Here is a 27,500-nt window from a genome sequence, read left to right on the forward strand (position 1 = left end):
TTTCATGCAGTCGCATTCCGTACGTGTTCTCCTCATCTGGAACATGAACGTGGCTAACAATTTGGTTCTATATGAGAATCAGTTTCTATTTAGAGAAAAGACATTTGACTGTGGACAAGCTTCAGATTAAAAATATCTACCAAGGCTTTTCTGTCGAGGGCTATTTTAATAACGACGCCATAATAACCGGGTTTTGGTTTTAAAGCTAAAATCCAGCCTGAAATACATAGAATATGTTTACATTGAATGATTTATGGTGTACTAATTGGGTCTTGGTGCTTATTTGTCGGTAAATGGTATATTTTTGTTCTTTCTATGTTCCTCTCCCTCTGGTAGGGTCTTTTTATACCCGGTCACTTCATGTGTTGTCTCTGATCCGATAGCTATCTGATTTGTTAAAACTCTTCCATTTACATCAGGCCACATAAATGCGTCTCGGCGAATCGGATATCGATCCGATCTTTCTACTCCCGCTAAAAATGCTAATATATTTTACTTCATTTCCGGGGTAATTGTAATGGAACTCGCTTTGGTGTATGTGGTTGCTACAAAAAAACAGCATTTACTGTTTGCTGCATTTTCGCTGATGGCAGCAGTGCGTTTTAAGACCCAACGAGATGCCTGGGTGAAAGATCGGAGCCAGCGCTGGTGGGAAAACATATTTGTTTCTGGCGCGATGCACGACTCGCGAGTCACCTGCGAGTGACGTACTTCCGTTTGGGAGGAGTATAGCGCTGACGTATGTGGCTTGAGCAACCACATGCATTTACACCTGTCCAGTTTCATCTGAAATGCATCCCAGACCACCTCCTGAAGGGGCTTGAGCGATCGGATTTATATCCGTCTCGAAACCGTTTCGGAGGGCGTTTAGACCTGGTCTTTTTACCATCGGATAGCTATCGGATCACAGAAAACGCATGAAGTGACCAGGTGTAAAAACCCCCTTAGCTTCTTAACCCTATTTACCAGTACACTAATGTCTACTTCTGCTAGTGGAATGCGAATTGACTAATCAGACATTTTCACTTAGTATAAATGAATTAAACGCATTAGTTACAAACTCCACTCGACCATATACAGTCATAGGAAGGACGTTATTTATAATCCGTCATTTCCCAGAGACTTATGAACAAGCACCTGAGGCATCTCAGAGAGGATATCACCATTTACTTTGAAGATTTGTGAGGACAAAACAAACTGTTTTTTTTTTGTCTTGGAACATTTCTATGAATATATTGTTCCTAGTAGGCTAGAGAAAAACAGAAACACTTGTAAAGTGAAAAATGAAAAGCAACAAATTCTTAAAGCCCTGAGTGTCAACTTGTCATATGAGACATTAACCAGCACTGTGGAGTGTGACACGAAATTCAATGCTGAATAAAAACAGGTGGAAATTTCATTGTTTTGCCTCGGGTAATACAAACAAATAAAATTGAATTAAATTAAATGGTGGGGGGGGGGGCACGGTGGCTTAGTGGTTAGAATGTTTGCCTCACACCTCCAGGGTTGGGGGTTCCATTACATTGTGTGTGTGGAGTTTGCATGTTCTCCCCGTGCCTCGGGGGTTTCCTCCGGGTACTCCGGTTTCCTCCCCCGGTCCAAAGACATGCATGGTAGGTTGATTGGCATTTTTGGAAAAATTGTCCGTAGTGTGTGAGTGTGTAAGTGAATGAGAGTGTGTGTGTGCCCTGTGATGGGTTGGCACTCCGTCCAGGGTGTATCCTGCCTCGATGCCCGATGACACCTGAGATAGGCACAGGCTCCCCGTGACCCGAGAAGTTCGGATAAGCGGTAGAAAATGGATGGATGGATGAAAAGGTTAAGGCCTTCATCAGGGCAAGTCTTGGGTCCATTTTCAGCTGGTTTCTGGATACCCAATAGAACTAAGTGTTGTGCTGGGTTTCTAGTTTCATACGACTCATGAAGCATTACAGTGGTGTCTCATGACAAAGGCATCTAATGCTGAACATGGACACAACCAAAATGTTGTTGGTTTCTGTCACAAGTTTGAATTAACGCGAATATTTGAAGGTGTTGATGGTGATATTCATGAGAAATCGATCGTAGAAGTAGTGGAGAAGTTCCAGGAAGCAATGCAGCTACATGTCAGGACAGAAACTAGGCTCATTAGGTACTTAGCGATCTGTTAGATGATGACACTGTGGTGATGATGGTGGTACATGCAGGGAACTTGAAGTTCTGGAGCTTTCTCTGATGAGAAGAACATTGAGAAGAGTTTAGAGAGCTGGATTAAAGGACTTAAAGGATTAAATGCAGAGTCTCCCAGATTTTTGAGAAATTTTTGAGTCGGACCGAATAATAAACAAAAATCAAAACAAAAATCAAAACAAACGTGTAGCCAATGAGCAGAAAGGGGCGGGTCTTGTCAATACGCGGCGGAGAGTGTTCAGTGCGCATGTGTGACATTAGCAGAAAGCGGTTTTAACATCGACATGGAGGATAAAAACAAAGAAAGAAAGAGAAGAAAGACTTACGATAAGGCAAGAAGTAGGACGTGTTAATATAGGATCAGCTTTCCAGCGCTGGAGAGAACTGAAGGAGCAGGAAGTCGGCCACATATTCACAGGTTGGAGTTTCCAGAGTCAATAACTCCTGAGCTAAACGCTGTTACTACACAAATAACACCTCTTTTCTATCGTAGTAATGTAGAGAGGCAGCTACAACCGCGTTTTGTGTAGTAACAGCGTTTAGCTCAGGAGTTATCGACTCGGGAAACTCCGGCCTGTGAATATGTGGCCGACTTTACTTAAGACGCCGAGGCGCTTTTTTCCTTCTCGATAGGTGAGTAACGTTGGTTTTGCTTTGTTACACAGAACTAATATATGCCTTTGTCCTTTACATGATTATGCTTGTGTGTCATTTTGCTTGTTTGTTTATCTGCAATCGTATTGTTCTTCCCTTCAGCTATGATAAAGACACGTTTCTTTCCGTCAGTCGCCTGGGTTACGTATGTATTTGTGTGGGCGGAGCTATCGATACAGGGGTGGGACCCATTTGGGTTAGGGGCGTGTTTGTTTTGGTGATTTCAAATGTCGACAATCGGAGACCCCGCCTTTAAAGTGCTTGTGCATCAGTCTTTTTAGGTATACAAAACAATTCCCACTGGTGCCACTGTCAGCAAATAGTCAAAGGCATCGTGGGCATTTTAGGAAACCGTTAACCAAAGTGAAAATTAATAAGCATGTTGAGGAAAGACGTTGAAGTCACTGAGTCAGAAGTTCACAGGAGGTCACATAGTAATTAGAAATATTGATATATAAGCTGTTCAGGGTGGATATGTTTCTTTCAAGCCACCTCATGGGTAAAACCACGTAGCCCTACAGGTCGAGGGCTATGACCTCCTTGTTCAGTTAGATTCTGCAAGCCTCGTTACATGTACGTCATATTATATTTTGTGGTCAAACTCCCATGTAATTTTATTATCTGAAACAATTCCACAGATCATGATCTCCACCCAACCATGAACATAAGTTCATGCTTTAACGCTACGTATTTGCGGGAAATCCCCTCGCAGCTCACGGAGCTCGCAAAGTTCACTTCCCAACGGCGCTAATACCGTACGAACGACCCGCCGATCACAGCCGGCTCGAGAACGTACACATGGCATCTTCCGCATTTACATAAAGGTACATAATATTATTATCCAGACTCTAAAGAAGGTTTAATGGGAATAATGTAGCGATCAAACCTTCACAGCAATCAGGACAGTCACTGAGCACGTAATCATGGTTCTCCGCCTCTGTTCCTGGAAGAGAATTTAATGGCTGTCTGAGCTGACAGCAGTATTAGACGCTTTGTTCTGCATATTGTCACCAGAAACGTCCTGCAGCGAGGCTCGGGTGGTAGCAGAGATTCCTCTGATGCTCTCGCCTTCCCTGAGGAGGAAACTCAGTTAGATTAATTGGATTCTGGGCTATTATTTATCATCATTATCTTCCCTTTCCTTGTTGCAGCTTTGCCTGTGTCCAAATGAGCAGAGAATTATTGCAGGTGAAGGCTGTTTTGCTCTGATGTTCAGGGTTTTTGTGGCTTTCTCCCAACCAGCCACAACCCCCAATCCCACCCCTTTAAAAGGGCGAACTAATGGCATCTAAAATCAATTTCCTGCTTGGCTCTTGAGCTTGAGCTTGAGGATTGTGTGCTAGGCTGCACCGGCCTTTTCTACTCACAGACAGGGATGCTTGTGGAATGGTGTTTAGTGAGGGTTAAAATGTGGATTCGGTATTAAATGGAGTGCGTTTGTCTGAAGTTAAGACAGAACCAGGATGCTCAAACTTTTTTTTTTTCATTAATAATTTTTTTGGTTTTAAAAGCACAACCAAAAAAAAAAGTTAAAATAAAAATCGTGTGACATAAATGACTAAATAAGTGTACAAAAGGAGAAATACAGCCCACAAATAGGGCAATCAGATTCAAAATCTTAATATCAGACATACTGAATGTCAAAACCTTGTCATTGTCATTCAAATGTTGGAGGAAGGGACCGCAGACTTTGGAAAGATTTTATTTACGAGACTTTGTTCAACCGTATTTTTTCCTGATGTAAAACAGACACCCTTAAAACACGGGAGAGCAGACGATGCCCGGACTTTACGGGAAATAAACCCGCCGAGACCCGAGATGACCCGTGTTAACTTTCAAAACTCATCTGCACTTGCATGGAATATCAGTGAGGCCTTATCTTTTATTTGATTAATGGGAAAAGTCCCACCCCGTATCCATTCGATGCTTCTTCAATGGATCTATTGTAGAGTGACTTCCCCCTCCTGCTGCTCTTGAAGAGCGTGGAGAAAATCTCACCATGGTAACCCTTGAGGCCCTGGGGCGTCCTCTTGAACACCCCCCACTACCACGTCAACACTCACTGTTAGTGTTGAAAGTGTTGCTTCCCGCATCATGAATGGCTCTGGAGTGAAAGGGCTGAAATGGGAACTCTTCACTGCCATGCTGAATTAGTCTACTCCAACTCCAAGCCTTATAAGAGCCGCACTGCACAAGCAGGTCAGCAGAGCTGGACCTGTTTCATCCAGTTTTAGTAATAAAAGTTTTTTTTTTCTTCCCCCGAACTCGCTCTATAAGAATAACCAGTGGTGTAGTCTAGTTTTTTTGTAGTCAGTATACTGTGATTTTTTCCCCCCTCCCAGCCTCATACGCACCCATCCTAGAGCGACACCCTATAGGCACCACCACACTCACTAATGCATAAAATATGCATCTACATGTAATTTAGAGCATTATTAAAGACTGCTTATGTGTTATCAACATTACAATTTATTATAAGCTAACAAAAGACAGTCAGCTGATAAAACCTGTGCTCCAGGTCCCATATTCATATAACATTTAAGGCTTAATGTAATCAGACAGTTGGCAGCACCCATTGACTTTCACGGTAGGAAAAAATATAGACTATGAAAGTCAGTGGGTGCTGCCAACTGTCTGATTTACCAACATTTTTCAAAATATCATCTTTTGTGTTAAACAGAAAAAAGAAACTCATGCAGTTTTGGAACAAATTGAGGGTGAGGAAATAACACAATTTTCATTTTTGGGTGAACTTTATACCTTTTAAGAGCTACATTTAGCCTTAAATGTTATATGAATATGGGACCTGGAGCAAAGGTTTTATCAGCTGTCAATTTTCAATGTACATTTAAGAGTGAACAATAAACATTTGTTCAGTTTTATCACCAACACTCTTTCATTGCAGAATATTATGAACTGGTAGTTTACAAAGCTTTCCATATACATTTGTACTCGGGCTGTGGGTGAAATGTCACCTGAAGCTGCTGTAGCTTTAGGCGCAGGCTTCCGAAAACACTCAGGGTGTAGTTTGAGTCTGCTTTCGTTTCATATCTTCTTTTACATTAGTTAGTTAATTTCAAATTTGCGCCGAAAAACACCGCAAAGCAACTGATTTTCCTCCTTGGTAGGTGATGTCAGATCAGGTCACAGGCCACGGAAGCCCCAATGGTCCAAAAACGTTAGTGATTCGCAATCGCGACCACAGTCTGTTTTTGCAACACAGACAGGGTGAATTTATGAATGAAAGTTCTGTCACAAAACGATATTGTTACGTATCCTCACGCTTTTTAAGTGGGTATATACGGAAACCCTTGGCCTTTCCTAGTGGGTATACGGTATATACCTGCGTATCACGTAGACTACACCAGTGAGAATAACCCCACGTTCACAATGATATTGTGATGGCGTTAGATTTCTATTGAGTGCGTGACAAAGGAGCTGTGCAGAGATTCAGCGAAAAAGTTACAAGCAACACATGAACTGAGCTTTGTGAAATCCTGTGCCAATCAGTTATGATGCAGTAAAGCAACAAATCCAATCATACGGCTCAATTTATTCCTGGAACCGGTTCCACAGTCCCCCTAATGTTAGCTTGTTTTACTGATCAGATAGCAAAGCTAACATGTAAATCAGACAGCTAGTTTTCTACAGATTAGGGGGGTGTTTAATTAGTTCGATTTCAGTTCAATTCAATTTATTTGAATGATCTCAAAGCAGCTTTACAGAAGTATAGAAACAAAATGAAAACTGTTAAATATTATATTAAACAACTATTTATCCCAGGGGCACGGTGGCTAATCGGCGGAAAGCCGCAAATACGGCAACCAAAAGCAGTGAAATGTCACTATTCTTTTTACCAGAGTTGTAGCACAAACAAAATATTAATGCAAACAATCCATTAAATATTAATTAAAAATAACATTTATTGATTTTGTTTTTGTCTTGTGAATATTTGTTTATTAATGACTGCATTCATTGGACACACTGTTTGTAGAGAATGCACACATACATGAACTGATTTGATTCAAGACTGGCATCATTACATCATGCATAACATTTTGATGCCCACTTTTGCCATGTAATAATACCATAACTTTTGGCTTACTGTGTAGTCATATAATATATAATATAAAACTCTTCTTGTTTTAAATTCTCACTGAGGGCTAAAACCCCTAAAGATGAAACCCTAGAACCGCCCCTGCTCTTATGCCTACCGAAAATCATTGAAATTTTACTTTTTACTTTTACTTCAAATACTTAAGTACATTAAATATCAGAAAATTACTTTTGATACTTAAGTACAGTAAATATCAGATACTTTAAGACTTTTACTTGAGTAATATTCTAAAAGGTAAGTTTCACTTCTACCAAAGTCTTTTTGTAGTACGATACTTGTACTTTTACTCGAGTATTGCTTTCTAGTACTTTATACAACACTGGTGGTTAGCACGTTCGCCTCACACTCCCAGGGTCGGGGGTTCAATTCCCGCCTCCGACTTGTGTGTGTGGAGTTTGCATGTTCTCCCCGTGCCTCGGGGGTTTCCTCCGGGTACTCCGGTTTCCTCCCCCGGTCCAAAGACATGCATGGTAGGTTGATTGGCATCTCTGGAAAATTGTCCGTAGTGTGTGAGTGAATGAGAGTGTGTGTGTGTGCCCTGTGATGGGTTGACACTCCATCCAGGGTGTATCCTGCCTCGATGCCCGATGACGCCTGAGATAGGCACAGGCTCCCCTGACCCGAGAAGTTCAGATAAGCGGTAGAAAATGAATGAATGAATGTACTATTTATCCCTAATATATATATATTCCTAATAAGCAAGCCTGAGATGATACGAGGAAGAAACCTTGAGAGGAACCTGACTCAGGAGTGAACCTCATCCTCGTTTGGTTGACACTAGACAGGAAATAATGTAAACGTAAATAATGTCTTTTCTACAACATTTTATATTCAAGTCGAAATTGTGGATCCAAGAGCCCTTGAGGAACAGGTCAGCATAATTTCTGAGTTTATTACAGACTTAACACTAATTCGTTCCTGAGGTCAGGATGTGCTGTGGGTTTGTGTTGAGTTCGTCACTGAGGTTGAGTTCAGGGCTCTATGCAGGACAGGCCAAATTTCAAAAAGCAATCGAAAAGAAGACGACAAAAACTTGTTATGACCGTTATGCTACAAAAAACAGCATTTACATTTATTTGTTTCTGGCACGATGCACGACTCACGAGTCACCTGCGAGTGACGTACTTCCGTTTGGGAGGAGTACAGCACTGACGTATGTGGCTTGAACAACCACATGCATTTACACCTGTCCAGTTTCACCTGAAATGCATCCCAGACCACCTCCTGAAGCGGTTAGAGCGATCGGAGGGCATTTAGACCTGGTCTTTTTACCATTGGATAGCTATCTGATCACAGAAAACGCATGAAGTGACCAGGTGTAAAAAGCCCCTAATGCCCCTTTTCCACCGAGGCAGTTTGAGTGCAGGTTCGGAGCCTAATTTAGAACCAGTTCTTTCTGTTTCGACCACCAAAGCACCGGCTCCGAACCAGGAAAAGTGGTTCTTAAGTAGCACCAAAACGTTGCTGGTCTAGACTTAAGAACCGCTTGTGTCCGGGGCTGTGGGCGGGGCTACTGTTAGTGCATTTGATAATGTACCTTAAGTATACTAATGTTTAATACACTTTTACTTTACCGCAATATGATACATTATCAGCACACATGATAGTAGGTAGCTACATGCTAAGGCTAAATTTTTTCTGTGTTAACGATAAAATAACGTTATGTACTTTATCGATTACAACCTCCGTTTATACAGATTACATGGAGCTGCACGTACACGTTTTATTCGCCACGTTTGGTTGCCAATGTAGGTTCACAAAGCCATGAGCATTAACAGTAAAGCAACATCCGCCATTGTTGTTGTGTTTGTGTTTGCCGCTGCTGCGCTAACGTTGCTGGGACACGTGACACGTATACAGTGACGTCACACTCGGCGCTGTGACGGCACTCTAGCCGGTGGAAAGGCAAACCGGTTCTTAGAAGGTTCGCCAGTGGAACCAACTTTGAACCAGCACCAGCGCTAGCTCTGAACCAGCACCCGGTTCTTTCTGATGGAAAAGGGGCATTAGTGACCTAAACCCTTAAAAAACAGCTTTACAGTTAGGACTATGCTATGTATTCTGGCACGTAGCAAACCACCGAACCTTTACACCACTCTATCCAAAGCTTGGCATTGCACATAGTGTGATCTTAGTCTTGTGTACTGCTGATCAGCCATGAAAAAACACATCTCATGAACATCCTGATGCAAAGTTCTTGTGCTGATGTTGGGTGCTACAGTTTCTTAAGCCTACGGAGATCACATGGCTAATGTTCTTGATTCTATGCACCTGTTAGCAATGGGTGTGGGTGAAGAACATGAACCCAGTAACTAGATGGATTCACCACATACTTTTGTCCATATTGTGTGTCTACAGCCACCACTGTTCTTACCAAGAGCTATTAAAATGAAAAATGTCACCGGACTATAAACCGTTGTAGAAAGGACATTACTTACAGTACATTGACATTATTTCCTGTCCAGTGTTATCCATATGATGATGAGGTTCAGTTCTGAGACTGGTTCCTCTTAAGGTTTCTTCCTCATATCATCTCAGGGAGTTTTTCCTCGCCAGCATCACCTCAGGCTTGATCATTAATAGAGCATAAATGTTAGAGAAGGTTGTAACTTAATTCGAATCTTTCAATGGAGACGGTATACAACAGGGCAGTCGTCGGTTGTCAGGGCAGTCTTCTTCAGAACCTGACAGGACCAACAATGAACTCCAATCATTCAGCACAGAGATGGTTATTGAACTAAATATTGCATTTCATACAGAATGCAAAGGATCAGATTGTTAAAAAATAATTTGAATGAACATTGCAGAGGTTTCCGAGATTTCCTGGGAATACCGCATGAAACTCAGCACAGCACAGACAGTAACCTGAGCTCTGGTGACCTAAATTAGTTATTAACACTGGAATGCAACAGGACAGGATTATAGTTTAGAGCATTTAGCAGATGCCCTTATCCAGAGCAACTTACTGTACATTTTTCATACAACTGAGCGTTAAGCGCCTTGCTCAGGGGCCCAGTAGTGGCAGCTTGGTGGACGTGGGACTCAAACTCACAACCTTCCGCTCGGTAACCCAACACCTTAACCACTAGGCTACCTCATCCCGTTATGAGATCTAAAGAAAAGACGATCTAAGAAAACGTTTTTGTGTCGTATCCTATAACAACTGATAGAAGTTGCCCATTTATTTATTTATTTATTTATTTACTGTTATGTCACTATATGTCAGTCAGAACAATTGTAAATGTACTTCTCAGTCTGGAAACTGTTTCTCCAGCTCATTAGCAACCGGTTGAGATCCTATTCCACCAGGACAGGTCTTGTGCATTTTAACACCACTGTATGTGTCAGACCGACCTGATGGAACTGGATTACGCCAAGGTTTATTCCCTCCTGAAGCATTTTCACTCTTACTGCTGGAATACTATTCTGCACATCTAGCTCAGTAACTCACTTTATCCCTGCTGCATGAGCCACTTTTCCAGGCTCTATGTGTGTGTGTGTGTGTGTGTGTGTGTGTGTGTGTGTGTGTGTGTGTGTGTGTGTGTGTGTGTGTGTGCGTTTTTTATTATTATTAGAGGCATTCACAAACACACAGGCTGTACACAGAGATGTAATTCTATGTAATGGCCTCCAATCAGACACACATTATCTGGAGGACGGGACATTTCTGACCTGTTGGTGCACAGTTAGATGCCTGCATGCCCCCGAGGCAACACTAGCTATATATTTGAAGCAAGCTTTGGTTTCAGATGCTTTGGTTTCAGGGTAAATGAAAGCAAAAACCACCCTTTCTCTTCTTCTTTTATATCCTTTAATCTCTTCTTGAAGGTAAAGGAGTTAGAGCGAGGTTGTTTGCATGAAAGATGGAGTCATGGTTGGTTTGTTGCTGTGAACTTTATGAAGGCGTGGTGCAGAGGAAAAGGAGTGTGTGTGTGTGTGTGTGTGTGTGTGTTACCTCTTTATTAAATGTTTGTTACATGCTTGTAGGGCTGGGCGATAAAACGATTACTATATGTATCGCGGTAGACACGTGATCGATATCGATAAAAAATGCGCTCGATAAAATGTTCGAAATTTTTTATTCTCTGTCGGAAGAAAACAGAGGTTGCGAAGCAAGTTTGGTTGCATTAACAAAGGCACTCACTCTCTGGTGACCTAGCAACGTAGGGAGTGACACGCTAACAGCCAATCATGTAACAGGATCATGTTTGGTTGCGCCATATCGTTGTCTCTTGCTGGTCTGCTGGACTGATAAGCAGCAAATGAGCTGAAAGCGAACGAGGAAATTGTAAATAAAAGAGGAAAAGTCGACTCGCCAGTATGGCAGTTATCAATAAATATGAATAATTATCGATATCAACCGATATGAAACACTGATATCGTGATACACTTTTCGGCTATATCGACCAGCCCTACTTGCTTGTATACCTCTTTGGATAGTAGACGCGTAAAGCCGACTTAACCCTTTTTCTTACATTTTTTTCTTCACACTCTGAAGAAAGTGTTATCTGCCCTCTTCCTCATACACTATCTCACAGTGGATTACGATTGGTTATTGCTGCTGTGATTGACAGGGGATTGAGATACAATGCCAGTAATAATTTGAGTCTCTTTGTCTCCTGGCTACAGATCTTCAGAAGTCAGCGTGCATGTTCTGATATCTTCTCCATTGCTGTATGATATTACTTTAACATAAATTAGAGTGAAATACATTTCGAAAGAATTACAGTGAGCTTGTTTCAGTAGCGTCCTAGAAGTAGAAGGGTTTTTTTTCAGCAGTCAGATATAATATATTTATTACAATGATACTGTTGGTGTTTTTTTATTACAGGAAATTATTTTTTTTCCAGTTTTTTTATTGTCACACCTAGCTGTCAACTTTCTGTACTCAGTAATCGCAGTCAGTAAAACATGGTTTGGCAAGACGAGCCTTTATCATGTTTGCAGCTATGTCTGACGTTCATAATGTAAGAATAATGTTCGGTAAGATACTCTGTCTACTAAGTCAGGGATTGATTGTTTTTAATCAGTCTTAAATTGGAGATGCTTGTCGTTGGATGTGATGCATCCAGATTACCAGCTATCAGTGATTATGGTAGAACAGCCACAATCCTAGTATCAAAGCGAAAACCTTTCTTTACAAGGCATTTTGGTTAAGCTAATAGCCAACTTTACATATTAAGAGTGCACTGCAGGTTGTAGGTTCATTCTTTGTTTAGCTGAAACACATTCATTCATTAATTTTATACCGCTTATCCGAACTTCTCGGGTCACGGGGAGCCTGTGCCTATCTCAGGCGTCATCGGGCATCGAGGCAGGATACACCCTGGACGGAGTGCCAACCCATCACAGGGCACACACACACTCTCATTCACTCACACACTACGGACAATTTTCCAGAGATGCCAATCAACCTACCATGCATGTCTTTGGACCGGGGGAGGAAACCGGAGTACCCGGAGTACCCGGAGGAGCACGGGGAGAACATGCAAACTCCACACACACACAAGGCGGAGGCGGGAATCGAACCCCCGACCCTGGAGGTGTGAGGCGAACGTGCTAACCACTAAGCCACCGTGCGCCCCAGCTGAAACACAATGTTGTAATATTACAGTTTCATTTCAATGGCAGCAAAAGGTTCAAACATCTTGACAATATCCTGAGCCAATATTTTGAAGTTTGGAGTGGAACAACTCAGTTGGCATGCACAGAACCCTGACAGCTGTGCCCTAGACCTCTTGGGGCTGAATGAACAAATCCCTACAGCCACGCTAATCTAGTGGAAAGTCTTCCTAGAAGAGTGGAGGTTAGAATAACAGCAAAGGACGAGCGATGCGATATTAATTCTTATTGTTTTGATATGGGGGCTTTGCTTGTACTGTATGTGTTTTATCTCATCAATTTAACGGAAGGTTATTTTTCAAGGACTTTTTGCACTGCATATTTGGGTATGAATATTGGCCAGGGAGACAACCACAGCCACTGGGGCTGCACAAGATACTCCCTGTGATTCCACTGCTGGTCCCAAGCCTGGATAGAATCGTGTAAAGACGTTTAAAAAAAGTCAAATCAAATATGCTGATAATTCAGCAAAAATCTTATACATGGAACACTTCATTAATTATGGAGAAACACTCAGTATTATAGGATCCGAAGGCCACTCATTGTAATTTTTACCTGATTTAAGAGCAAATCTGTGTTTGAAAGGTTTTATTTCATTTCTTTCTTTATTATTATTATTATTATTATTATTATTATTATTATTATTGAAGAACTGATTATAGCTGCCTTTTGCCAAAACGGCTCCCTTATACAGACTTTACTATAAGGTCTTTAAGGATAAAAGTGCAGGGATAACATAAAAAAGGGGTTTTAACAAAAACAGCAATAACCTACAAACACCAGGAAAACACTAGGGACACCAAGGCAACAGAAAAACAAAATAGAAACCAAGAGACACAACAAGCGCAAGACAACAGGTATATATAGGGAGGACAATCACTGAAACACAAGGGACAGGTGTGCAGAGGGGGGACGGATTAAGGACAGGGCGGGGCTAACACACAGAAACAAAAGCACATGGCACAAGACAAAACAAACCTGCCAAAATGTCCCCATAGTGTTCAGATTTCAAATCATAGTGTTGATTTTGGCCACGATTGAGACTCACGACGAGACGTACACAACATGATCCCACGTGAACGAGAACCTGATGATACGCTGATGTGTCCTTCTGACTTCCTCAATACTCTGTGCAGGATCTGTGCTGGACAAAATAGACTCATTGATTAGTGAATGCACCTTTATTGTGTTTACAGTCTGGTATTAGGCCGCTTTAGACGTACATTGTAGAAGCCAACATTCTGTTTTCTGTTTAAGCTTAGACAAAAATTTATCAAGAGTAACTCCTCCTAGGGCTTTCGAGCCACATGCAACAAATTCGGATATGTTGTAGAACCTGGTCTGAAGTTTGTTGCTATGACTTTTCTAAGCGATCCGAGTACCGGTACTTCTGGTACCGGGTCTCAAATTCTCCTTTTTTCCCATAGACTCCCATTATAAATTTTGGTGGTTTATAACTCGGCAAGCTTTTTTATGGTGATACTCTGAACAAAGTTTTAAATTGGTGTACCGACTGGCCTTTCGGTTGTCCCACAGCCTCGTCCCCAAAATAGGCCAAATCAAAAAACCTTTTACAACATGGACATGTGACATATCAAAACACTCAGCACAATGAGGGGAATTACCTCTCGTGTATTCTGGTGATGTCACGTGACGTCACGTAATGTCACGTGAAAATCAAAAATTAGTACAACATGGACATGTGACATATCAAGACACTCAGCCCAATGTGGGGAACTTCTTCAAGAGTATTCGGATGACGTCACATGCTCGTCTCCACTTGCCTCCAAATGTTTTGGCACCTTAGCTTTCTGTCCACTTGCCTCCAAACGTAACGCTGATCCTTATGTCTACTCACCTCCAAAAAACACTTGCATACTTGCATCGTCAAAGCCAACATCAAAGTTCGTCGTGACGAACTTTACAAATCTAGTTGTAAATAAAATATCTTTCCTTACTGCTTATTTGCGCAATTTTCACCCCGATGTTTGCACAGAGCTTGCTTGTATCTGCACTGCCTACTCACTGTTGTGCCTTATAGACATTGTTTATGCGTGACATGGGTTGACATTTTCAGTCTTGAGTACAATGTCTGTTGCATCTATTGATCTATTGATCTGTTGAGCAATGTAATTGTATAATTAAATAAATGTATATTACAGGTGTTCCTAATAAAGTGGACTTTTCAGTATTTACTACTTTTACATGACTGATTAGATTTGGATGAATCAGATTTGGCACTTCATTGCTTTACCGTGTACAAAAACTTTATCTGATACCAAATACTTGTGTTATTTTTATTTATTTATTTATTTATTTATTTATTTATTTATTTTATTTTCTTTTTCTTTTTCTTTTTCCTGTGCGGATTCAATCAGCTATCTCTATTCAAAGAAATAAGAAATACGGTCCAATATGTTATTCCTAAAACACGTACACTCACTGCTTAACATGCCTGGAGTATATCTCTTTTTGTCCTTCTCCCTGTCGTCCTTCTCTCTGTCCCCCGGTCGTATTCATTTTCCTGTGATGTTCTCCTATCAGTTGCGTGAGGTTGAGCTGACCGAGGCTGTTTCTAAAGTGGATATTTTTTACTCTGGGGCGTGCGGACAGAGAGCAATGGCTCATACTCATCAAGCTGACAGCCTTATTTTCGAGCTGTCTCGCTGCTCAGGGGTCAAGGATGCACAGTCATATCCCTTACTGCACCATCAGTGTTGGCCCTGGATAGATTGGCCTGTCTGCTCGGTGTGAAATATAGCCTTTCCGAAGCCATATGCTGTGCCACCATGCCAAGTGCGTAATCCGGATTTAGAGGCACAGGATTTTTGTGATGGCCCTCATGCTGCTTCATGGGAGAAAAAGTATGCTGAGCGATACTATGAAAGTTTAGCGTGTTAACAAATTGGCTCATTCTGGAGCGAAACACGAAGCCATATGGGTTAAACAATCATGACACATGGCCCGTAAGTGGAAATTATTTTACTGAATATTACGTTTATATAGTTCACAACCTGTGATACAATCTACTAAGGCTGGGCGATAAAACGATAACGATATGTATCGCGATAGACACGTGAACGATAGCGAACACTGATATCGTGATACAGTTTTCAGCCATATCGCCCAGCCCTAAAATCTACAAATAGTCTTAGCTACAGACTGAGCTATAACTATATTTTATCTTATTATATTTTCATTCAAAACAGAACGGCAGCATGCGGAATAACACACCAACACAACTGACCGTGTGTCCAATATGCAATTATGGATGTAGCCACTACAGACTGGATGACCGAGTTGGTAAATTGAAAATTGAATAGTTAGAGTTTTATATACACTCACTGTCCAATTTAAAGGGAAGTAAATCACAAGGCTGCAGCACAATGCATACAATCACGCACGTCAGGTGGGGGTTGTGGTCGCCTAGTGGTTAAGGTGTGGGGCTATAACTCGGAAGGCTGTGAGTTTGAATCCCAGGTCCACCAAGCTGCCTTTGCTGGGCCCCTGTGCAAGGCCCTTAACCCTCAATTACTCAGTTGTATAAAATGAGATAAAAATGTAAGCTGCTCTGGATAAGGCCGTCTGCTAAAGGCCGTAAATGTTCAGGTAATACTCCCTCAGTATGAAGAACTTGTGGTGTGCTGGTTGCTACCAGATGGGTTGGTGTGAGTATCTCAAACACCCTGGAATTTTGTAGACTCTTTAGAAAATGGTGTGAAAAACAAAAAACATCACCTGAGCAACATTTACGCCATTACCGACATTCAGTTCCTGACTGCACAGCTGATATTTTACTCCTAACACTGATTATTCTACACGGCCTTTTTTTTTTATATCTCTAACTAGAAATCGTGTACATTTATTTATTTATTTATTTATTTATTTACTTACTTACTTACTTACTTTAGAGTAAATGGTTTATTGCACTTATTCTTGAAGCGATAAATCATGGAAAATTGGTCGGTTCAAATGGGAATAAGGAAAGCGAAGGCGGGTTTGTAACTGTTATTACTTTAATAATGTTTTTTTTCCCTGCAGCGTCGCATCATTACGTCAGCGCTCGCTCTCTCGCTCTCATCACACGTCTTTCTCTTGCCCTCTCTCATTTCCTAGGTTAATCTCCTCACCTCGCTCACTGAAACACAAAGCACTTGTAAGTGTATTACCCCGAGGTGCAGGATAATCATTACCACTCATACTCCTGCCTCCACCCTCTATTCACGAACTGTCGCTCGACCACACCCCTCCCCCCTCCCCCAACCACCACGGCGGCTTCCTCCGTCGCGTCGGGATTCCCCATATTTCCTAATATCAGATTAAACAATATCGCTAATCTTTCCCATCGTTGTTCGTTATTGCGCTTTTGTTGTGCCGAAAACATTTTTTGTAGGATTTTTAGAGCAACTCACTCGAACTTTGCTTGTTTTCCCGTCTCTATTTAAACTGGTTCGAAAATCCCCAGCTCACATGTCTAGATCAATTTAAGATATTTGTGTAACTGATCCTACACAGACTCGAACACAAAGCAGCTCCCGATTTTTCCACATTTGTAAAGCTTAGGTATGCTGTTGCACACAGAGATCAGGTCTAGTCCCGGCTTAAGAGGATTTTAATGGAAAATCCCCGTCGACAGAGTAAGTTCGTCTAAATCTGAGCGTGATCTCGGAGCTGAAAAGACTCCCTGTTAAAATATCCCAAATGGCGCGTGGTATTTTCAGGACTTTATCAGATCTTTAATGATACTCACTAAGAGCGAAAAAAAAAAAAAAAACCTCAAGAATTGTTCTGTCACATTGACGGATTCTATAGAGGTTTTAAGAGACTTTGAATATAATCTATTTATTTATTTGTTTGTTTGTTTGTTTGTTTGTTTATTTATTTTCTGTGAATCTCAGGTGTCTCTGAGATCCTGCTGAGAGAAAAAAAACTGAGCTAAAATTATCCTGCGGAAAAAACGAAATTCCTTTAATCATACGTCGGACGACCGAGCTGACGGAGTAAACAAAGAGATACAGATCCTGTCATTTGTGGAATTCTTCACTCCTGAGCCAGTAAAAGAGACAATTTTCTCAGCGATGAAAATATGAAATGGTTTGTTTGTTCCATTACGAAGCATTTTGCTGTAATTGTATTTGCGCCGCCCCGCTGACGCAGATAATTGGTCTGATTATCGTCTGAAAACACAGATTTTTTTCTCTCTCCTTCTTTTCTTTTAATTATGCAACCAATCTAATGTAATTATCTGTAGCATCCAAAAGAAATGAGTTTATTTAAGTCCACAGTAACAAGTACAAATTGGTGACTTGACAACAGAAACCTGTGACCTTTCTCTTTTCGGACGTTTCTCTTCGAGCTGCCAGGAGCTACAGATGTATTTAACTGCACATTATCTTCCGTTTGGTTGCTTGTGCTTTCCTTTCACGTCTGCTCTTGCTCACGTGTGTTGTCCGGTCTCGTCAGGTCCTGCGGTGAGGCCGTTCACTCGGCTGCTGTTCTCGGTGGAGCCGCTGGACGTGTCAGCTGTACGTGGTTTGCCTGCTGTGTTAAACTGCTCGGTGGTCAGCGAGTACCCCGTGAGGGTGGAGTGGAAGAAGGACGGCACGTTCCTTAACCTGGCGGCAGACGAGCGCAGACGCCTCCTCCCAGACGGCTCTCTGTTCATCAGCACCGTGGAGCACTCTGTTTACAACAAGCCTGATGAAGGCATGTACCAGTGTGTGGCCTCCATTGACAACCTGGGCACCATCATCAGCCGCGCTGCCCGAGTCACCGTGCCAGGTAGGGGCATTTACATCTCTGTCTTTCTTTCTTTCTGTCTTTCTTTCTTTCTTTTGTCTCCCCACACCTTCTATACCCTTTCTATCTCTTTATCCTTTTTTATCCATCTCTGTCCTTCTTTCTTTCTTTCTTTCTTTCTTTCTTTTTTCTCCCCTACACCTTCTATACCCTTTCTATCTCTTTATCCTTTTCCCATGCATTTCTCTTTTTCCTTCCTTTCTTTATCTCTCTCCTTTTTTCCAGCTCTTTCTTTCTTTCTTTCCTTTCTTTTCTTTCTTTCTTTCTTTCTTTCTTTCTTTCTTTCTTTCTTTCTTTCTTTCTTTCTTTCTTTCTCCCAATTCCTTCTATACATCCACCTTTTACATCTCTTCCTCCACATTTCTCTCTTTCTTTCCTTTTTTACTCTCTTCATTTTTTATGCTCCTTCCTTCCTTCCATCCTTCCCTCCCTCCCCTCATCCCTCCCTCCATTCCTTCCTTCCTCCCTTCCTTCACACCTCCCTCCCTTCCTTCCTTCCCTCCCTCTCTCCCTCACTCCCTTCCTTCCTCCCTCCCTCCCTTCCTTCCTTCTCTCCCTCCGTCCCTCATTCCTTCCTTTCTTCCTTGCTTGCTTGTAGGAACAGTTTCCCCATGTTTCTCCCTATAAATACAGCCTGTACAGTATATTTGGAGGACAGAAAGTGAACACGAGTAACTCCATTTCTTTACATTGTCCAAGAGGATCATTAATTTGGGTCTCGTTCCTTTTCTTCTTCACAGTAGAAGTGTATTCTTCTAACCGTGTTTATTTCACACAGTTTTATATGTTATGGAGGTGGATGCAGCTCAGATTGTTCTATAATGTGTTGCTCACAAAGGCATCTCAGATCCTCAACCTCCTCCGATCTCCTACTCTTCCCCTCTCTGGGCATCAGTGTGTGGATGAAGGGAGGAATGAAAGTGAAGTGGCAGTGAGTTAGGGAAGGATCCTGCAGCTCTGAGGTGCATTGGAGGTGTTAAAAGAAAATGGAAAACTATCCAAAGTGTTAAATCGCAATGTGTCAGTCTTCCTCATAGAAGTGGTGCAGCTTGACTTTCCCATTTGCTGTGATGTTTAACAGACAGTGTGTGTGTGTGTGTGTGTGTGTGTGTGTGTGTGTGTGTGTGTGTGTGTGTGTGTGTGTGTGTGTGTGTCAGGTCAGGGAAAGAGGGTTGTGTGAATGTAAATACAGTCTGTGTTCGGGTTAAATTGGCTACCACGAGATTTTTTTGGATATCAGAAAAACTCCAGAAATAAATGGCTGCAGTAGGAAGCAGTAAATAAGAAGAAATAAACTAAATTGCTCCAAATGGTAAAAGTAAGAAGTAAGAATCCCTCATTTGAGATGGATTAATATACTACATGACTAGTTGTAGTTATGTAACTTATTTATATATCCAGAGGTCTGTTGAACATCCCATTCCAGATTTACTTCCTTCTTTCTCCAAGCTTCCGGGAAGGTTTTCCACCAGATATCGAAATGAAATGGAAGAAAGAAATTGGGACAAAGAAAGACACCATTATTTTCACCACATATACAGTACATTATAGCAGAATTCTATTCTTCACATGTTCCAACTGACGATGTTGGAGTCAGAGCACAAGGGCAGCTATGATACAGCACCTCTGAAGCAGGGAGCGTTAAGGGACTCGCTCAGTTGTCCGACAGTGGGAGCTTGAACCTCAACCTTCTAATCAACAAACCCGAAGCCTTAACCAGTTGAGCTACTACACCGCTACTGGAGTGTGACTGTGGGGATCTGTGATCATTCAGCTATAACAGCTTTACTGAGATCAGGCTCTGACATTGTAGGAGTCAGACATTGAGGTCTGTGGTGCAGTCACTGTTCCAGTTCATCCCAAAGGTGTTCAGAGCCAGGGCTCTGTCCAGTTCTTCCACTCCAACCTTAACCACTATAGCTTCATTGGATCTCTTACAGTAGTTTCAGTAAAGGGGAATTGTGTGCTTCTGAATTTACGGAAACAATTTGGGGAACAACCACATTTTAGTGTCGTGTTTGTTAATGCCAGCATTTGAAACTTCTACATCTTAGGTCACTAACAGGTGGTCCGGACCCAGAAGCTGTCCAATACGGACCCGTGCCTACAGCCGAAACAAAAGGTTATGGTGTAAAACTTGACAGGGCGCTTCCATTTTATCCGGCTCAGCTTTTGCAATCTTTACAATAGTGTTAGTGGAAATGCACAGACCAATTGCGTGCGAGTTAAACCATCCCACGTGATATCACTCAGCCAATCAAATCTGTGCATTGCTGTGACTCAACGGTGTAAGACAGAGAGAGAAAGAGTAATGTTTCACATGAAAGAAAGATAGCGATACATGTAGAAAACAAGGGAGAGAAACAGACGAGTGAGACGGAGAAAGGGAGAGAAACAGATGAGTGAGACGGAGAAAGGGAGAGAAACAGACAACGGAGAAAGGGAGAGAAACAGTCGAGTGAGACGGAGAAAGGGGCTGAGGGAAGTAGCTCTATACATCCTGACCATGTTTGGCTCTACATACAACTGCGAGGCAGCTTTCTCTACAATGAACATAATCCAATCTAAATATGGTTCCAGGCTCACTAATGAGCACCTCCACATGTGTATGAGAGCGGCCCTGACTCCATTCAAGCCCAGGTTTAACATCCTGCCAAGCCAAGCTAGAGCTCAGTTCTCTCACTGAGATAGAAAAGAGAAAGTTAAGCACTTTATTTATACATACACAATTTTCACATTTTATTTATTTTCTCTTATTTTGAAATGTAGCCTTACTTTTATTTATCTAATGAGAGAAAGTTATACATATCTTCAATCATACATAAGTTCGGTTCTAGGTTACGTGACATTTAATATTGTCAAAAAGTTTTTGAATTGTACGGAATTTATTTGATTTGACAGTCAGGTATTGATTGCTTGCAGATGTTGGTACAACTACTAGGCTAAATAAATATATCTCACACTAACTAGTTAGACTTTATGATATACCGATCTGTTGTGGTGAAGAAAGAGCTGAGCCTCAAGGCGAAGCTCTCTATTTACCAGTCGATCTACGTTCCTACCCTCACCTATGGTCATGAGCTTTGGGTCATGACCGAAAGGACAAGATCCCGGATACAGGCGGCCGAAATGAGTTTCCTCCGCTGGGTGGCTGGGCGCTCCCTTAGAGATAGGGTGAGGAGCTCGGTCACTCGGGAGGAGCTCAGAGTAGAGCCGCTGCTCCTCCACATCGAGAGGAGTTAGCTGAGGTGGCTCGGGCATCTGTTTCGGATCACGTGTTCATTCATAGATTTGATGCCTTCAGTGTGAATCTACAATTTTGATAGTCATGAAAATAAAGAAACTCTTTGAATGAGAAGGTGTGTCCAAACTTTTGGTCTGTACTGTGTATAGTTCACAATCTGTATGTATTTATCCCCCTGTGAGTATTTATCACCCACCTGTCTTGTCCGAGAGAAATTTTAGAAAACTTCTCGTGTCACGGGGAGCCTGTGCCTATCTCAGGCGTCATCGGGCATCGAGGCAGGATACACCCTGGACGGAGTGCCAACCCATCACAGGGCACACACACTCTCATTCACTCACACACTCACACACTACGGACAATTTTCCAGAGATGCAATCAACCTACCATGCATGTCTTTGGACCGGGGGAGGAAACCGGAGTACCCGGAGGAAACCCCGAGGCACGGGGAGAACATGCAAACTCCACACACACACGGCGGAGGTGGGAATCGAACCCCCTGGAGGTGTGAGGCGAACGTGCTAACCACTAAGCCACCGTGACCCCACTAGAAGATATTCTGTTAGATTAAATAGAAGATTTTCCGAAGTTGTAAGAATCTATTCCATGAAGGTTGGAAGCTGTGTACAATTTAAATGCCGGTCCAACACTTTATCCATAAAGAGATATTTTATCCGTGTTCACATTATTTTTGCCAACCCCTGTATGTGGATATGAGATATTTCAATAAGATTTTAGTTTTCCCACCTTTGCCTTCACCTTTCCACAGAAAAACAGGGATGATGAGCTGGATTCATGGATCTGCTCCACATTCCCGCAGATCAATCCCATTTCTTCTCACGATCTCATTTGTCTGTGTTCTCACTGTTAGCCGAGGGGATACATCTCAGGAAAGATCAAATGTGCTCCAAAATATCGGCACCTCTACGTTTGCTCACTGACTTGGGGAACCCTTTAGCTTTAAGCCATTGATATGTAAATTTACTCCAAAGGTTTCAGAACATTGCTGAGAGAATGAGGATCATTTTTCAGCAATTCTAGCTTTGATATCAGACCTCAGGGAAGTCCGCTTGTTCGGAGAAGCTGCACAGAAACTCACTGCAAGGGTATACTTTTTGCTTTAAGTATAATAGATGATATCGTAGTGTGGACGTCCCTTAAGCTTCACTACAGCAGACTTCATTACTGCGGCGCTGGCTGGAGCAGTCGCCTGGCCGCATGCAGATTAGCAGTAAATGCTGTAAGAGCTACATCAATCTCCGTGCGAATGCGCTCGACGCTACATCTTCATTAGCTCAACTCAGCAACCATGAAGCAAACTCTGGAGAGATATTTACAGAAGCATAGAGAGATTCTTTGTATGACATGGAGAGCAAGTGGCAGGTAGGACAGAGACGTTTTCTGTGACTTTTCTCACTCTTCTGGTGCCGTTTGATAAACCGGTTTAAACCACGAAGCATTATATGTGATTCTTTCGCATAATAAGGTCTTTAAAAAATGTATGAAATTTCACGAAAGGAAAAATCTCATATATTAGGACATTACACATCCGAGCGCATGTATAATTTATTGACTTTCCTCTTCCATTCCCAAGTAATAACAACCAGCGCCTGGATTACACGTTTTAATACGGCGTCAAAGCCCAGAGTTACATGAATACGTAGAGTCGTGTAAAAGACTGTTGCGACGCGACGCGATGTTTGAAATGATGAATGAGATCTAATTACATGTAATAATGGCTCGTACTGGTGTGGCGTGATGTCTGAGATCAGAGGCGTGTTCCCTCGAATCCCTTTTTCTCAGTCTCTTATAAAACTCGCTCTCATGAACACTCGCTCAGCCACAAGCCACTGAAAGCTGTGTAATTCCATCCAAAACACCAGTCTGAACTTCTCAAAAGTTTTGGGTGGAAACGTTCCGCCTGGCCTTTAAACTCCAAATGAAACCCTTGGAAGTTTAACATGTGAAGTTTACACTCGCCGTGCCGCTATCACTTTACTCCCATCTGTCTCCTCCAGGGACGAATCCACACCTAAATGTCACACTTTTTTTTTTCACTCCCGAACACATAAAAGAAAATAGCTGGCATCTTCTTTTCTTTTTTTGTCTCTCTGTCTCTGTAGAGCATTTACTATAAACTTAGATTTTTATACTGAATACTATCTGAAGTATTATATCTATCGTGATTAGTGGTGAACTGCAAGCGTTCACAGGAAGCGGTTTAGCAGCGATCCGTTTAACTCCATCGGGTCAGAATGACCCGCTATTCTTCTTCCGCGTCCCCTTTTTTAAACGCCTGTCAGTCGTGTTCTCTGCTGCTGCTCATTATTGCTTGAAGCGGTGCAATCTGGGAAGTCGTGACAATCTCTTTGTCCTGAGGGAAGCCGTCTATCAGTATGTTGTCCTAAAACAGCTTAGTCCTACTCCATACTCTTGTGTTCAGGGTCTCGTTTCATCCTCGCTGCACTCCTCTGGGCCGGAGTGGCATTTAATAAAACTCTCAAGTCCTAGTTTGCATTTATTTATTTATTTTTTTCCTCCTTCTGTGAGCTGCTTTGTTTCTGTACATTTAGCTTGCTCTCGGTTTATAAGACACGGATTCTCCTTCTTGGGTGATTTTTTGTTTAGGAAGGTTAAGATGGTTAAAACAGAATCAGAGAGATCTAATTTTGCTTAGATAAAATTTTGAATGAGAAAATATTTCAAATCACTACCAAAGCATCTATGGATGTCAGAAGCCGGTGGACTAGCTGTCAATCAAACCGAGCAGCCTGGGGGTTGGGGTGATAGAGGTCTGGTCTGGAATGTGTGCTACGTTTGACTTACCTCAGACGACAAAAGCAGTGGAAAAAAAACTCGAAGCCTCCCTATGTCTTGCTGTTATAACCTCTGGTTTGCTCGGTGGGGAAATATCTAAATCTATATCTATGTCTGGACTGGAAGAGTGAGTCTGTGTGTTTGTGTTTGTGTGTGTGTGTGTGTGTGTGTGTGTGTGTGTGTGTGTGTGTGTGTGTGTGTGTGTGTGTGTGTATAGATATTTCTAAGTGGGTTAGATTTCAGCAGCTAATTTGCAATACGCTGAGTTGTACCGATACTATAAAAAAAATATAGGCGCAAATTGTTTTTCTTCCACTTCCTGGCTCGACTTTATACTCTCGATGTAAGTCGAATGGAGCAGTACGGTTTCCTTGAGAATCAGCAGCTCTCTAGAATTACAATATGAGCTATATGAAATGGTCACATTATTAGGAACTCTGTACTAATACTTTGCAGGTCCTCCTTTAGAGCTCTTGATACAGCCTCAGGTTCCTAACTGAGCTGTTACAACTGGTGTTGTTTTTTTTTATCTTTTATATATCAGGAAATAAAATAAGGGGGGTGTATACGGTGGCTTAGTGGTTAGCACGTTTGCCTCACACCTCCAGGGTCGGGGGTTCGATTCCCACCTCCGCCTTGTGTGTGTGGAGTTTGCATGTTCTCCCCGTGCCTCGGGGGTTTCCTCCGGGTACTCCGGTTTCCTCCCCCGGTCCAAAGACATGCATGGTAGGTCGATTGGCATCTCTGGAAAATTGTCCATAGTGTGTGTGTGTGTGTGAGTGAATGAGAGTGTGTGTGTGCCCTGTGATGGGTTGGCACTCCGTCCAGGGTGTATCCTGCCTCGATGCCCGATGACACCTGAGATAGGCACAGGCTCCCCGTGACCAGAGAAGTTCGGATAAGCAGTGAAATGATATAAATAGCGACTACATGGAATCACATTGCATTGTTTTACATGCCGTATTTTTAATGTCCTGCGACGACTGTTGCACTCAACATTCTCTCTTTATTACGTCTGAAGTTTTGGCACACTTGGCTTGCTTAGAACTCTCTTTGTGAGCTAGACGAGAGTTAAAGTTAAAGTTAAAGTTGAAGCGATTTGCAAGCATCAAATAATTAGGTGGTATTAAGTAACACTAATTATTAGATTCATTAGACAGATTATGAGACATGAGACATGAGACATGAGACAGACATGAGAAAGGCTTAGTTGCATCGATTCCCTCTGTTCAGTGTATTCGAGCTTTAAATTAAACGCACACTTTTAACACACTCTTACGGAGTAAAGTCCTAGTTTATTTTATTTTTCTCGATTCCACACTGTATGTAAGCAGTACAGCTCGCAGTTGTGTAGTTGTGTAATTGGCGTTGTCACCTCCTGGTGATTGCACAGATAGCACCAGTGAGAGGGCAGAGAGAAGAGCAATAATTATCAGATTAATGGCCTCTGTGGGATGTGAGTGCAGTCCCAGCAGGGCCAGTAACCCCATTAATGGAGGCCTGATTTGAATTATTCAGGAGTGAGTCTCTGTGGCCCTTCCACTGTTTATACAGCTAACACTGAGTGTGAGAGAGACGGGTTTTACTCATCAACCTTATACCACTAAGGACCTGTGTGTGTGGATGGGTGTGTGCATGTGTGTGCGTTTGTGTGTGGATGTGTGTATGTGTGTGAGGGTGTGTGTATTTGTGTGTATGTTTGGATGTGTGTGTGTGGATGTATTTGTGTATATGGGCGAGATGGTGCGTGTGTGTGTATGAGTGTGATGGAGTGTGTGTTGGGGTGTGTGTGTGGGTGGGCATGTATGTGTGTTTGGGTATGAGTGTGTGTGTGTGTGTTTGTGTTGGGGTGTGTGGGTGTGTGTGTGTGTATGGGTGTGTTGGGGGGTGTATGGGTGTGTTGGGGGGGTGTGGGTGGGTGTGGGTGTATGGGTGTGTTGCAGATTGTGTGTGTGTGTGTATGGGGGGGTGTGGTTGTGTTTGTGTGTATGTGTGTGTATGGGTGTGTTGGGGGTGTGTGGGTGGGCGTGTGTGTGTGTGTGTGTGTGTGTGTGTGTGTGTGTGTGTGTGTGTGTGTGTGTGTGTGTGTGTGTAATACACAGTACACTTTCAGACACAGTGTCTATTCTCTTTACTGTTCAGATCTTAATGTACAGTTTTGTTCACATCCTCATCTGAAGCCAGTCCATCTTTCTCCTCCTCCTCCTCCTCCTCCTCATCCTCCTCCTCCTCCTCATCATCCTCACTTTAACTTTAAGAGCTTTTCTTTAATGTGCTTCAAGGTTTTCCACGAGGCTGCGTGTGTGTTGCAGCTTCTCTCCGTCTCAACATTGCTTCTGTTTATTGGCTGGACAAGAGGAGTCACCACACAACACCACACAACTCCACACAACACCACACAACACAACACAAAAAAACAAAACAAAAAACACACAAAACAAAAAAACACAGACAAAACACACAAAAAAACACAGAAAAACACACACACAAAAAAACAAAAAAAACAAAAACACAACACAAAAAACAACACAAAAACAAAAGAAACAACACCACAAAAACACACAACACAACAAAACCACACAACAAACACACAAAACAACAAAAACACAAAACAAAACACACAAAAACACAAAAAACACAAACACAACACACACAAAAACAACAAAAAAAAAAACACAACAAAAAAACAAAACACACACAAAAAAAAACACACACACACATCACACACACACAAAAAACACACACACAAAAAACACACAAAAAAAACACACACAAAAAACACACAAAAACACAAAAACATAAAAAAAAAAAAAATAACAAACAAAAAAAAAAAACACAAAAAACAAAAAAAAAAAAAAACAAAAACAAACAAAAAAAAATAAAAAAAAAAAAAAAAAAAACACAAAAACACAAAAACAACACAAAAAAAAAAAAAAAAAAAAAACAAAACACACACAAACAACAAAAAATTATCACACAAAACCACACCACCAAACAAACACCACACAAAAAACAACACAAACCAACACCACACCACACAACACCAACAAAACACCACACAAGACAACACCCACACAC

General features: G+C 41.9%; 1 protein-coding gene across 4 annotated transcripts in view; it reads left to right on the forward strand.

Moving 5' to 3' along the window:
- LOC113654060 (neogenin) overlaps positions 1–27,500 on the forward strand; it is a 148,230-nt gene that overhangs the window by 41,910 nt on the left and 78,820 nt on the right. For all 4 annotated transcript variants that reach the window (XM_047819849.1, XM_047819852.1, XM_047819850.1 and 1 more), the window contains exon 2: positions 18,026–18,343. In XM_047819849.1, the coding sequence (XP_047675805.1) occupies positions 18,026–18,343 (318 nt within the window). The remainder of the gene's footprint in view (positions 1–18,025; positions 18,344–27,500) is intronic.

The sequence above is a fragment of the Tachysurus fulvidraco genome, chromosome 10 (assembly GCF_022655615.1).
Source record: "Tachysurus fulvidraco isolate hzauxx_2018 chromosome 10, HZAU_PFXX_2.0, whole genome shotgun sequence".
Classification (NCBI taxonomy): domain Eukaryota; kingdom Metazoa; phylum Chordata; class Actinopteri; order Siluriformes; family Bagridae; genus Tachysurus; species Tachysurus fulvidraco.